At 36.7% G+C, this 15000-nt stretch overlaps 1 protein-coding gene across 9 annotated transcripts in view; it reads left to right on the top strand.

Annotated features, from left to right (window-relative positions):
- Positions 1 to 15000, top strand: part of LOC135217893 (uncharacterized) — a gene marked incomplete at its 3' end in the record, with an annotated part of 656594 nt that overhangs the window by 477956 nt on the left and 163638 nt on the right. For 6 of the 9 annotated variants that reach the window (XM_064254011.1, XM_064253994.1, XM_064253964.1 and 3 more), the window contains 1 exon segment: positions 10339 to 10981. In XM_064254011.1, the coding sequence (XP_064110081.1) occupies positions 10793 to 10981 (189 nt within the window). 9 annotated transcript variants of the gene reach the window in all.

The raw sequence follows: 15000 nt of genomic DNA, 5'->3' as shown, positions 1-15000 counted from the left end.
GCAGGATAGTCCTTGTGTTTCATGCTCAGTTTGTGTCAATGGAAATATTACCTAGGAATTTTGGGCATTTATAGTTACTCTCTCTCTCTCTCTCTCTCTCTCTCTCTCCTCTCTCTCTCTCATCTCCTCTCTCTCTCTCTTTATATATATATATATATATATATATATATATTATATATATATAGTATATATATATATATATATATATATATTATATATATATAACTATATATAGATATATATATATATAACTATATATAGATATTATATATATATATATATATACTATATATATATATATATATAGTTATATATACATATATATATATATTATATTAGTATATATATATATAGGTTATATATCCATATATATATACTATTAAGTTTAATATATATATATATATATATATATTAATAAAATAAGTACCTATCCACATATTCAAGTATTGGATTATATTTGTTTTCTTATTGTTATGGTCGTTACTAAGTCAACATCCTGTAACTTTACGCACCTTCCACCTCACAATCATCCTAACTTAGGGATGACGGATACGTGTACTCCGTTCGGGGCCAACCAGCGGGGCCATAAAGTACCCAGAATGAAGATATCTGGGTCCGAGTACCAGCGCGTACGCGACGCTCTTTAGTGACTGCGTGTAAAAATCCCAGGGCTGGTCTCTTACATGCCACTGACCTGCATGTAAATCGAGGAGACTGAAGGTATCCTAGTCCGACCCTTCAGGGTAACTCGAAACGCCCCGTTTACTAGGCTTAGAATATCCAGATTTTGACTGCTTGGTACTCTGTAGTAGTTAGATTAAGTCAACCTTATGGTGGCACGAGCTCTTGCTTTTCAGCAGCCCGTAACAATTGGTACTCCGATATAAGCCCACATACGGGTATATATGTACTGCACAAATACACTATATATATATATATATATAATATATATATATAGTATATATATATATATATATATATGTTATGTTACAACAGAATGCCATCTAATAAAAGGAGCCCATAAAAACACCAAAATATAGAAAGAAAGTACTATATTTCAGAGACATCTCTCTCTATTCAGGTAAGGAATGAGAAGTTACAGAAAAGGCGGTATTTATATCGAGATCCATCCACAGTTAAACCAATTTAGGTCATTCCGTTGATAATTCCACTTTAATCCTCTTAAGCGTTGGTTGACGAAAGATTTTATCTACAACATCTGAGTTCCAGGCGCCCTTTGAGATGTTCATTACCTGTCTTTGTTTAAATCAAGGCGGATTCTATCATCTGACTTTTGTATCGACAGTTGCTGCTATGAATTATACGTGACAAATTCCAGTTTATTTTGTAGTTATGGTTTTTTATATGGCTGAAAATAGCTGAGTTCTGTTGTCCATACCTAACTCACTGTTTGTTATATTAATCCTGTGGAAGTGATTTTCCTGTAAATCCGATGTAAGATTGGTCGCAGTCCAGGCATGAGATTTCGTATACTCCTGAGTCTGTGTTTTGTCTTTTGTTGGACGTTAATCAAGGATTTGGCTAAGGTATTTGGGTAGGATAAAGCAAAAAGGTTAGGTTTTCCGAGAGTCTGTCCAGAAGTGGAATTTTTATTTTATTGTTGGATGTCTTTCTGGTCTTGTCTTGAGGGGGTCGGTACATCGCCATCTTGAATTCAAGATGGGTTGGTAGAAGATTACGTTTGCTTTATGAACCGCTTTCTCAATTATATTGGCTTAACTGTGGATGGGTCTCTTGGTATAAATACCGCCTTGTCTGTAACTCTTCTCATTCCGTACCTACCTGAAGAGGGAGACAGCTGTCTCTTAAACAGTACTTTCTTTCTATATTTTGGTGTTTTTATAGGGTCCTTTTATTATGTGTGTGTGTGTTTGTGTGCGTGCGCGCGTAAGTGAACCTGAGCACGTGCTGATGGTTAATGAAAATGAATTGCTAACCATTATTGAAAGCCCTATCATATGATTGGGGCAACTTGGAGAGGAGTCGGTTTTGAGGTGATAATTTTACGAGTATGACAGATAGCATGAACAAATTATTAATAAAAAAAATATTTTTGGAGCAGCAAGCGAAGGTTATTCTTAATTCCTAAAATATAATTTTGCTGTCACGGTTATAGATGATATACGTTGGTGTGTCCGTATGTTTACCTTTGTTCTAATTATTCTGTTTTTAGAAGTCTTGTCCGTCTTTGCTACCGCATGTTTATTTTGGAGCATTTTCTTGTTTACAACAGGAATACGTTTGTGTTAACGCTCACTCGAACAACAAAGGGAAGATGACCCAATTTGCTATGAGTAAATGTTGTGGATTTATGTCCTCGCCTATTTTTACGCCTAACTTGTTTTTGAATTCAGCTAGCAATAAACGTATGGTAATTCATTGTATGTACTGAACGGTAATAAAGAAAACAGCTTCTGTAAAACTCTCATTTATTTGTTTGCTCTCGATTAAACTTTTTTTTTTTTTAAATCTCTGTCATTCTAGTTCTGGTGTCGAAGAATTGTTCATAAACTTTCTCTCTTCTTTTTCTTTATGAGCCGTTTATGCTCTCTGTTATAAATTGTTCTGTTTGCATTCGTGTATGCTTTCCAGAAAACAGCGTTCTCATCGATTGACCTGTTGATGGTAATGGACCCTTTCGAGGTCATATGTCTTGACAATGCCTCCTCTTAGTTGTTCCTGTCACCGGTATTACACGTTTTACTGCTTCCTTGATCACGGTTTAGGAGTTTTCAGAATATCTCTCTCTCTCTCTCTCTCTCTCTCTCTCTCTCTCTCTCTCTCTGATAGCGAATATTCATCAACCTTGCATGCCGCAAAGCCACGCGTGTAGTTAGAGTAAGAAGTATGGCACTCCGATTGCGCAGACCGGCTGAAAATCTTCCTTCGATGATATCACTTCTTATCCGTAGAGTTTCTTTAATGAGACATGAAATCGCTCGAGTCAGTGAACCCTTCCGAGAATTTATTGGCTTGTTTGTTCGTTACCCGAGATTTAAGTCACTTTCATGGTGCTTTACTTCACCAGTGCCAAAGTCTGATATATGACTGTTTTCTTGTTTTTAAACCCGGTTTTGCATGCATACGTATGAACTCTTCTTCAAAAGGAGGCTTCAAAAGGATAATTGCGTAGACAGTGGCCCAGTCGTCCTGTGGACAGACTCATCATACGTAAAGGCGATAAAATTATAGCTTGGATATATCATGTTGTTTCACGTGTTTAGTTTTAAGCCTTGACTTTTGTAAATGCTCCGCTGAGTTTTGAAATGACAGTGCTTACCCAAACTTTTTGCGGTGTTCTTATGGAAGCGTGACTCCCAGTTCCTGGAATAGATGAATAGATAGTTCAAAGTTAATCCGGGTTTGGTAATGATTTTAGGGGCATGTAGGTGGACATGATTCAGTTCCGCCTAATGAATTATCGGGTAGTGAGCGTGCTTTCATATATTTTGTGCTTAGATACTAGTTACGTTTTTCCCAGTGTGTTCTTTGCATCACTGATTTGCTAGAGTTTTTTCCTCTAATTTTTATTGTAGATAATACACTTGAATTTCTCCTTTCATGTTAATTTTTCATGGACAATAAAGCCAGTCTTAAATTGCTCCATTTTATGTTGATCCGTTCTTTTGATACCTGCGTATGTAATTTTTTTTTTTTTTTTGTTAGGTGTTAATTATTGATCAATTTCCCTTCAAAGCCTGTCTCTAGCGCTGACCAATATACGACTTCAAGATTTTCGTGTCTACTCATTTCATTACAATTTTGATAGCACGACGTTATTTGCTCATTATCTCTCTATTAATAATAGTCTGCAGGTCTTTACTTGTGTGATCGACTTGCTTCAGGGGTCACCTCATTTCACTACTGTTTTTGTAAGCTCATGACAAACACACCCGCCATGTTGGATCTTTTCCTCAAGTCTTTTGACTTTTGATGTGCTTTTTCCGTATAGAGCACTGCTCGATCAGCTATTTTCAGAAGAACGATTTATCTAGATCGTAATGGGGAACCGAATTAAGCTTTTGATAAGAAAAATATCTGTTATTTAGGAACAGAAGCACTTTTTCTGCGTGTTTGTTTGTGGGAGGGCTTTTTATTTATATTATAATATATTAATAAATATTATATATATATTATAATATTATATATATATATATATTTTATAATTTAATATATAATAATTATAATATTATATATATATTTTATATATATTTATATATGTATATATTATATATATATGTTATATATATACATATATATGTATATATATATATAATATATATATATATACTATATATATATAATAATATATATATATATATATATGATATATATATATATATATATATATATATATATAGAGAGACGAGAGAGAGAGAGAGAGAGAGAGAGAGAGAGAGAGAGAGAGAATTATGTTAGATATATCTTTAGACCGTATTAGTTATATGGCTTTTACATGTTGGAAAGTGTGAAAATATATTCTTTCATTCTTATTAGGTCTAATTTTTTAAGATTTTATAACCGAACAAAAATGTTCTGAGGCATTGCAGATGAGACAGGTGATGATTGCTGTGGATATTTTGCCTTTTCGAAAGTGTAGTGAGCTATTTCACTCTGTCCGAAGGATATTTAAGCAGATATTGTAAATTCCTGGCGGGGAGAAAATTACCATTTGGCATGCGGGAACGAAATGTTTAAATCTTATCTCATTGTAAAATATGCAAATCAATAAATTGTTCGTGCTTATGTTCCCAGCATTTTATTAAATTAAAGATACCTGTATTTTTCAGCCCGTGAGAAACATTCAATGTTGGAAAGACAAGCCATGGAAGAATGGGAATAATGGTCAAAATGTTCTCATATGAAGTTTTGCAGTTGATACATAAGTGCTCAAGGATGATGTCTGGTCGAAGGGCACGCACTCATCCAGTCACTTTCTCTTGTCAGTAATAATGGTAGAAGCCTTTTTTAACATATGACCTCAGCTGAACAAGCAACCATTTATTAAACAGGTGTAAATTGCCTAATCATGTTAATGAGCCATCTTCGTCAGTTTCATCCCAAATTAATCTTTTCTTAGAAAGGAAGAGCTCTATTCATGAACTCCCTCGCTCCTGCTATAAAGCTTCATTTCACTTCATGAGTATTCGCCGTGATTGACCACAAACATCGGCAGTCTTATCGAAGGAATTTATTATATTCCTCCTTCATAAAACAGAGTGAAATAAAAGACCTAACTATGATCTTCCTCCCTCGTGTCCATGGATGCCCAACTATCAACTTTCCGGTCAAATAGGGATGGTTGGAGGTGAGATGAGTATCCTCCCGCAAAACATTTTCCAAAACAAATTATGAAATGAGCTCGTTAAAAACAGGGACCACGTGAGGGATCAAGCTGAGAAGAAGAAGAAATTTTCCTTTCGTAACTGATGCTTCATATGATTTAATGAACGCAGTGCTTAATTAAACAGTTTTCGTGTTACCGTTCCTTTATGCATTGTTGGAAATAAATCTTTCACGGAATAACTTAGCGGTTCCTGTGCCAGGTTGTCATGATACGAGATGAACGATAATTAATATGTAATCATGACCACAGAATGACGGAGAAACTTACGTTCTTGTATCTCAGAAGTGATTTTCGTCTGATTATTGGTGACTAAAAAGACTTCAAACGGGAACATTAAAAAAAGAGGAAATGACATCATCTGCAGTTTACTTTCAAGAATGAATTTTTTCCTTAGATGGGTAGTGCGTCTGTGCACCTCATGTGATGCACTGTAGGCGTTACCTAGGGTTCTTTGCAGCGTCCCTTCGTTCCCTAGCTGCAACCCCTTTCATTCTTTATATTGCACCTGTCTTCATAGTATCTTTTTCCATCTTACTATCCACCCTCTCCTAAAAATTTGTTCTTATTGCAACTGCGAAGTTTTCCTCCTGTTACGTCTTTCAGACCTTTTTCTCTCAATTCCGTTTCAGCGCTGAATGGCTTCATAGGTCCCAGTGCTTTGCCTTTGACCTAAATTCTTTATTTTATTCAAGTAAGAATAAAAATTGATATATGGCGTTGACAAGTTTCAGGATGAAAAGAGAATACCTCTAGTTTGGCACCACCGGCAAGATCATGATTACCTGGCGAGATAGCGAAAGACACTAAGGGATTTTTGATGAAATTATCTGGTCAAGTTTTGAATAATATGAATTACAAATTGTTCAGTATGATTGTACTCAAATGCTGGTTGAATGTTCAGTACATGTATCTCTCTCTCTCTCTCTCTCTCTCTCTCTCTCTCTCTCCTCTCTCTCTCTCTCTCTCTCTCTCAATTATTACTTCTAGACTAGAATAGTTGTGCTATTTGGTTCTGCACCTTAGCTCGGCCATAAATGACTGTCTTTTGTTCAAGTCCGAATTTCGACGACCAAAGCAACAAAAACATTACAGCTCGTTTTTTTTAGAGTCGTAGATATTAATTTAATATTTATACCCTCCTCAAGAACAAGAATATTTGTAATTGCTTGGCTATGAGAGAGAGAGAGAGAGAGAGAGAGAGAGAGAGAGAGAGAGAGAGAGAGAGAGAGGGGGGGGGGGGTTGCTTAGCAGTGTTTCGAAGGACAGGTTGGCCATGATGCCCAATATCATTTTACCGGGTGTAGATAAATTTATTTTCCTGTTTTCTTTAAATCACATGTCAGATTACTGCTTCTTTCATTTTGACACTGATAACGTCGTCAAGGAGGCAGTAAAGTAAAATGACTGTTTGGAGTGTCTATATGATTCCTACTGGAAAGGAAAACGTTTCAGTAGGTGAATGAGAACCGAAACTAAAATTAACAGGTTTATTTTTTTTTAAGCTGTGAACTTGACATAAGTGTGAATACTCTAGTCACGAATTCGCCAAAGTAAACCTAAAGCGGTTTCTTAGGTGAGCTGCTCGTGAGCGTGAAAGTATCAGCTCCACCTTCATTTCCCGCTCCCCTCCCCTACCCTTCCCGACGATCGTGCACCACTTTCTTTATAAGAATGAATAAACTCTCTCCATTGTGCTGGTATTTACATGTGTCTCCATAGATACTGTGTGACTACACGCAGGTGACCAAGACATTCCGCATTCTGGAGTTTTTCTCAACTGCAGGTCCTCTTTCTGAAGTATTTATATGCATGCTAGGGACGCTCTGAATCACCGCGTGGGTCTGTCGTTGTAAATGGGAACAAAAGGTTGACACCGTGATTCTTTAGAGGTAATCGGCTGATTTTAATGGATTTTAGAGGAAGGGTCAAATGAGCCACGAAGAAGAGTTGATTAGGTTCTTAAAAAGCATTCCGATTTCTTTGGCGCTCGAAGACCGCGCTGATTATGGTCGTTTGTCAGTTTCATGAATGTTTTGTAGTTTTCTTTGGGGCAGTGGTGCTTCTCTGTTTTCTTCTAAACGTGTGTACGCACCGTGTGCAAGGTCGTCTGTACGTCTCTTTGACACCGTGTCTTCTGCTTGGAATTTTTAGTACAGCATAACTTGCCTGGGTGTATTTATAATTTTCTTGCTTGGAAGTGTAGTTAATACTCTGATGCCGACGCGACGTGGCATTGATGTAGTTTAGGTTGGTCATGAATAATATCTGACGTTGTAATAGTAATGGTCATTGACGCCGTGGGCTTTCGAAGTGAGGAACCAAACACGTATTCTACTTATTTCCGATGAAACCGTATACAACGATTTTTTTAAAGCGGTGAGGGTATCGGGGTTGTATGACATTAATTGTGGTTATAGCAGGCATATTGCATCACCCTACACCAAAACTATAATCTGTATAGGGATCACGTGTGTTTATGACATAGTAGTTTGTATTTTTTTATTATTATTTCAGAAGGACTTGGGCAAGGAATTTTACCATTTATATATATTTCTCTTATACTTTGTAAGCAATGTTTTTCTTGGTGCACATGAATTAGCATCATGTACTCTCTCTCTCTCTCTCTCTCTCTCTCTCTCTCTCTCTCTCTCTCTCCTCCTTTCCTCTATGGATAGCTGCTTATATTTTTTAAGTCGTTAATATTCTTTTATTAGCACCAGTTAGTTTGGATATAAAGCAGAAATATATGGATAACAGGAACGTTCGATTTTGAATGTAGTGTCTCTTGACGAAATAATTCAATATCAAGCAAAGATGTTTTGTACGAAATGTACTGGGATCATTAGGAAGTCTTTATTATTAAGTGGCGTACTAAAACGACCCATTTCCTTGATTCAGCAAATCCAAAGTGATTAAAAAAAACTGAGCACATCTCGGTTATAAGTCAGTCTCCTTACTCTTTCCAACTCCAGTCCCATAGTTTTATAATTATCCTGTCTTTACTAGGTACTATTTCGGCCATTGTTCCTTTGCATTCAAGCATAGTCTCGTTCCTCCCAGGTTTTCGCGTGACACACGCCTGCTCCCACCTTCACACATTGTTCCTTAAGATGTATGCAGCAATCCTGTGTTGCCAGTCTTTGAGACTGTTCAGGTTTTTGGAGTATTATTCTTATTTAATCGTATTATTTGGAAAGTCGTTTGTCACTCCGTGAATTCCGAGCCTCGGATTGGATAGTTTTATCATATTTATTTTTTTATCGTATTTCGATATATTTTGACATCCTGGTCTTTTAATTTTTTAATGGGAATTTCAATTTCGATAATATTCTTCGTAATGTTACAGCATGAAAGAAATTTTGAAATCATTTGTTTCTCTCTCTCTCTCTCTCTCTCTCTCTCTCTCTCTCTCTCTCTCTCTCTCTCTCTCTCTCTTTGTGTGTGTGTGTGTGTGTGTATGAAGAGGGATTCTTGCATATATTCCTTCACCCGAATCGGCAGTCATGCGAATATATTAGTTTTTTATTTTTCTCTTGTTTTTCCTCTTGGGAAGGGTTGTTTACATATTTAATATATTTACATGAAATGTTATGTTTGGCAGCCTCTTTTCATGCTTTTCAGAGGGAGGGAAGTTTCCTCATATATATATATATATATATATATATATATATATATATATATATATATATATATATATATGTAGATATATGCATGTAGATAATTAATGTTGCAAAGAGTATATAAGGCGGAGAGAGAGAGAGAGAGAGAGAGAGAGAGAGAGAGAGAGAGAGAGAGAGAGAGAGAGAGAGACTGGGGACGTGTAAGGGAAGAGAAGCTGCAGAAACTGGTAAAAGATTTATTGCAAATAGATGAATAAGAGAAAAGTTGTGGGAGTAAATGGGAACCCGGGAGATTCGTCAGTTTAATTCAGTGAGATAGATGGTCGAGGAAGGGGACAGAAGTCACAGAACAGGTGAATCAAAAAAGGTAGAGCGTTAAAAAAATGGAAAGACGAATTGTGTACAGAAGCCAAGGGGATGAGTGTATTTGGACATTGTTGAGCTGTATATTTTTTTTCTTCCAATTTTTAAAATGAAGTGCGGATGTTGAATGCAAACGAAAGGAAACAGGATGGAGCGGTTTTAAAGGACTTTTGGTTTAGTTCTTGCAACGTAAGAAGAATGAAGAAGGTTAGAGTGTAGAAATACTTAGAAATGCTAAAAAGGAAGGAGAAGATGAAAAAGGCGGATCGGAGCATTTTGAGGTGGTGGATCATGTGGAAAGAATGGAGGATGAGAGGTTGATGAAAAGTATATAATTTAGAATTATTGGGGGAAAGAGGAGAGGATGCACTAGAAGAGGATGGATGGATGAAGTGGAAAAGGTGTTTGAAAGGAAGCTCCCTAATACAGGAAAAACAAAAATTGCATGCAAATTTGGATGAACGTTGCAGAAGATTTTTTTTATGTAGGTATATAAAGCGGGTTAATATTACTCTTAATTTTGTTGCACAGGGAGTTCATCCACTATACATCAGATAACTAATGGATATGGCAGACCCATGGCAGTGACCGTTGTGTGGTTTGGTCTCTGGAACTATCTCCTTTTAAGGAGAACGGCGTAATGCTGAATACAAACATGCATACATAGTACGTACATTATATTATGCTTTCATATATATATATATATATATATATATATATATATATATATATATATATATATATATATATATATATCACGTGTATTTCTATAGTTGTGTACGCTTTTTCGAGTAATTATTTCAGCATAAGTACTCACACTAGTGTTACAAGAATAGTGCTATGGTACAGAATTCGGACTTAATATCAAGAATACTTATGAAGAGGTAAAAGAAATAGAAAGTTCTATTTAGGTGGTAAAAGCTTTCAGGGTCTTACTGTTGAATGAAATTCTAATTTGAGTTGTCATAAAATCGGTGTATTTTTCAGATCGCTAAATATATCTTATCCATAATGTTTGTGGGAAGCCAGTAGTCGAAATTCCTACAGTTGTCATGGACCGTAAGCGATCTAAGAACTTCCATCGGTCCTTAAATGTACTCCCTGTCACCCATAAATCATGTACGACATAGAAGATAGCTGACAACCATGGTTGTATGTGTGGCCTGGAGGAACCCATGTACTCTTTCTTTATGGAACAAAAATGAACTGACTTTAAAGCCAGGATGGCCCGGTCTCAGTCAGGGCCAGGACCTGGCTAGAGACGGCTTCAGGTCAGGAACTGGTTGACGGCCCTGGGCCTCCGAATTGGACAGCTTACTGGTTGGAAATTGTTGGCCTTCTTAAGAAAGGCTGTGCGAAGGCATTACCCATAAAAGTTTTGCCACACCCTTAGGAACGTCTTTTTCAACTTCCTAGTAGTAAAGTCAGTTAAACCGACAAAATGCAGGCTGCAGGACTTCTGAAAGATAGGAAGGACCACGGCCATGCCCAGAAGACCTTCAAGGCCAAGCCGGTGCAGCCAATGGCCAAACCGGTCTTGATGGCTTCCATCACTCAGGATAATTGTGACATGGCCACCGTCATCGAAGAGGCCGGCGATGGAATGCATTTCATCACCTCGCATGTCAAGGTAAGGCTGAAGCGAACCCTCAGTTGTTTTTCCCGAATCTTCAACTGTCCTTCATTTTCTGGAATTTCTGTTATTCATTCTCCTCAGTTCTCAACTCTGTGGCCATGGAAAATCATCCTGTCACAGATTTTGTCTTGGGTTTTATAAGTAAGCTGTTGCCCGATTTCCCTTTTAGTCTGATGCCGTTTATCATCGGAAAGGTAATTTTTTTACTCTGTTGATTGAATTGCTATACTTTCCTTTTGTAGGCACTATATCGGTCTTCTGCAAACGCAAAGTTCAGTTTACAAGAATTAAAAAGTTTCTTATTATTAGTTAAGAATATCATAAGCATTTGGTATTTAAAGGTAATGTTATTTTTTATTTGGGAAATAAAAGATGCGAGTCACAAAACGGTAGAAAGAAAGGAAGAAGTTCTACTGGATAAATGAACCACAACTATTTCAGTGTCGTTGATTAAAGAGAACATCAGTCTTTTAGCTACGGCTTTTAATTCCAGATGTTTACCGAACTACCTTAGTGCCACGTGTATTGTATTTGCAATAAAACTTGCAAGAAAAGAAGTATAAGGGTATGTAAGTTGCGTTTTAGTTCCTCATTAATGGTTCAGTCTAATGTTTACTTGTCCTGCAAAGGCAAACCATCATAATGACGTTCATGACACGTGCCACCTCGTAAAAGGTTCTTTTTGTTAGGTAAGAGAGCGGAGTTTTTTTTATTATTATTGTAACATACTTTATTATTCGCCGAGGGATAGGAGATAGATGTCGGCATTGGTCAATTTGTTATCGCTATACTAAATCCGAAATTAGAAGCCCCTATAGAATCGGGAAGAGAGAGAGAGAGAGAGAGAGAGAGAGAGAGAGAGAGAGAGAGAGAGAGAGAGAGAGAGAAGTAAACGGGTAAGAAGCAAATCCTTTCCCTCGATTCTCAAGGTCTAAAGTTGAGATACCTAACGATTATCTCTGCGGGAACATTGAAGTATTTAAAGAGCTTTACATACCCGTATATATGACAACAAGGCCTTTTCTACCGGGCCCCACCGGACCGATCTGAGAAAAGAAAACGCACTATAGCAAGAGTTGAAGGATTTTCGAAGGAGAACATGTAGAGGTTTTTGCATTGAAAGTTGAGATAGATTTACAAGTTTAGAGACCATATCTGAGGAGGTTCAGCCAATCACAGAATTAGGTTTGTATTATGAATATATACATAAGTTCGCTGAAAAAAGAAGCACTGGCGTATGGGGTAACAAGACGGAAACCATTGGAAATAGGATGAAACCTGAAAATAGACAAAAGCAAAAGTGTATACGTAGAAAAATTTCAGGGAAGGATAAAAAGAACAAAGTAGAACGCGCTGAGTAATCAAGTTTAGATGATGGAAGTGAAACTTAAGTTCAGGATATAAGAGAAAATATTTGGACCAGCACCAGGCTGCTGATGATGACAAAATCTTGCATTCAGGGAGTGGCACTGGTGCTCAAGTAACCCACAGAATTATCAATGAAATATTCTTGGGAGAAAAGCAGCAGGAGAGAAAAATACGTCAGGGCGAGGGATGAGTCAGTGATAACAACAGTAGTAGCCTGTGCAGGGTGACTCAGTTTTGTGAGCTCATGAATAAGAGATAGAAGAAAAATTTGGTAGATATACCAATGTATTAAAGAGAAGGAGTGTTGTAATGAATGAATTCACGACTTTTGAGTTGAATCAGTAATAAAACCTAAGAGACAGAAAGAACTATGCTATGGAAAGAGGAAACGAGCCTGATGACTGGGGTCATGCAAAGGTATAAAAGAAGATGACTTCATTGATTGTGGCTCCTACTAAGCTTGAGCGACGGAAAGGGAGGATGGAGACGAGTGGAGAATAGAGGAAGTGAACGCACAGGAAAGGCTGGGGTGGCTGATTGAAGCCTTTTGCTTGGCGCGGCCGTGGAAGCGATGATGAGATGATCACGGTCTAGGTATTGTACCTAGACCGTGGAGATGATGTCCGTCTAGCCCTCAAATATTTTTAGAGATCAGTGGTAAACTTACTGATGAAACAAAACTTGAATTGAAAATAAAAATAAAATGTTTCGGGAAAAAAATATAGCTTTTTTTTTTTTTTTTAGAATAAGGAATCGAAGGATTGAGAATGTGCTTAAAATAGCATGATCCTGAATATGTTAGACTTTGTTTCCTTGGTAATAGCTTCTCCCATATTGGAGAGCTCTGGTTAGAATGATTTTTTTTTTCAAACGCATTTGGCATCAAAAGCATTCTTAGTAAAAGGGGTTTACACGACGGTAATAATCTAAAACCTTGTCTTCCTCGACATGCAATACACGTGCAACTAATCTATTGCATGACAATTAGCAAATGAATTGAACGTACTATATTTAGAATATAGAATAGAACATATTATACATGTAACGACTCTGAACCCAGTGTTTGTTTTAGACGCTGGTTAAATACTCCTATTGATTGAAATAGTCAGTTCAAAACAAATGTAAATGAAATCCGTTTTTGCCATTTAAAATTTTTTTCTTTAAATTTGCTTCTGATTAGCATGGAACTGTGCCTTTCCCTCGCCATATAGTGTATAGATCTCGAATACTTGTATTAACTTCGCTTAAATAATATATATATATATACTTGTGTTATATATTTATACATATTTTATGTATATATATATATATATATATATATATATATATATATATATCACGAATATTAATCTATAAATTCGTTTAGTTCACTATACCTAGGTAATAACTTACTCCCTAGTGAATTATAATATTATAAATAATAAGTGCTTCCCAGGGTATTTGTGGTTTATCTATATAAAGAAATATTTTACGCGTTTGTGTGACAAAAATTTGTATTATGTATTCACTGGAACACTTATATGTAAATGCGTGTTCAATTATGCTTTTGTGTTTTGAATCGTTGAGCGCGTTTACGTCTTAGTCACGGTAAAGAAATGTTTCCAGCATACTCTTTAGTGGTTGCGACACTATCCTCACAAGGAGGAAGCTCTTTGCTCAATTCCAGAGCGAGTCACAGCCCCTTTCTACATTCCGTTAACTCTCACCGCACCGTTGATGATCAAAGTTTATTATGTATCTGGTACTTAGTCGACTGTAGTGGGTCGCAGCGATGCAGAGAAAGGCATGGGCTAGTAACCTTATCCAGAACGGGTTCTGAGAATTGGAGGGCAAACCCTTCAGAGCCGCCCCTCCATAACGGTTTGAGTAAGAATGTGTTCTTGAATAATTCTGTCTGTAATCCCAGTTAGATTAGAGTGGAAAAAATGCACGACATGGTAGTGTGTGTTTGTATGTATGTGAAATAGGGATTTAGGTCACATTTTCGGATATGCACTGACATGAATACTTCGCTCGTCACGAAATATCGTGGTTGTGAAGAGTGTTCCTCCATATCACACTTGCTGGGTCTGAGCAAAGCAGTGGAATTTGGTGGCTTCTTTTCTCTGCAGTAGTTCATCTTCTTTTGTTTATTCCACGACTGGAGCAGAGTAAGATATAAACGTATGTGTTTGTCATTTGTGATTGCTGGTATATTCGGATATTCTGTTTTATGTATTTCTATGTTTTTACCTTGTGGGAAAAGATGAAACGAAACTGTTGGAGTAATTATATAATTACGTCCGTCATTGCATGAACAGGAAATGAAAATCCGTTGTTTTCGTGTTCTAAGGTATAAACTATTTAAAGGAATACAGTTAGAAATGAGTGTTTTACATCTCGGTTTGCAAGGGAGATTTCATTGGAAAGTGCTTTTGTATTTATCGTAAACGGATTTTTCTAGATATTAGTAATTGACAATAAAAGAAAATTTTAAAAAGGCTGCCTAATTTTCCCTTTTAGAATGCCTACATTTCTTGTGAAGTCTTGTGTTCTTTTTCAGTTACCTTATTACACTTCTGCGCACGGCATTTGGCATTTAATGGGGTCTGAATAAATGAACGCTACATTGAAGTAGACGCATTTTATGCCGTCGTCAGAGATAC

This window comes from Macrobrachium nipponense, chromosome 19 (assembly GCF_015104395.2).
Source record: "Macrobrachium nipponense isolate FS-2020 chromosome 19, ASM1510439v2, whole genome shotgun sequence".
In the NCBI taxonomy this organism is placed as follows: domain Eukaryota; kingdom Metazoa; phylum Arthropoda; class Malacostraca; order Decapoda; family Palaemonidae; genus Macrobrachium; species Macrobrachium nipponense.
The sequence above is the reverse complement of the archived record's forward strand: the minus strand, read 5'-3'. Positions and strand labels throughout refer to the sequence as shown.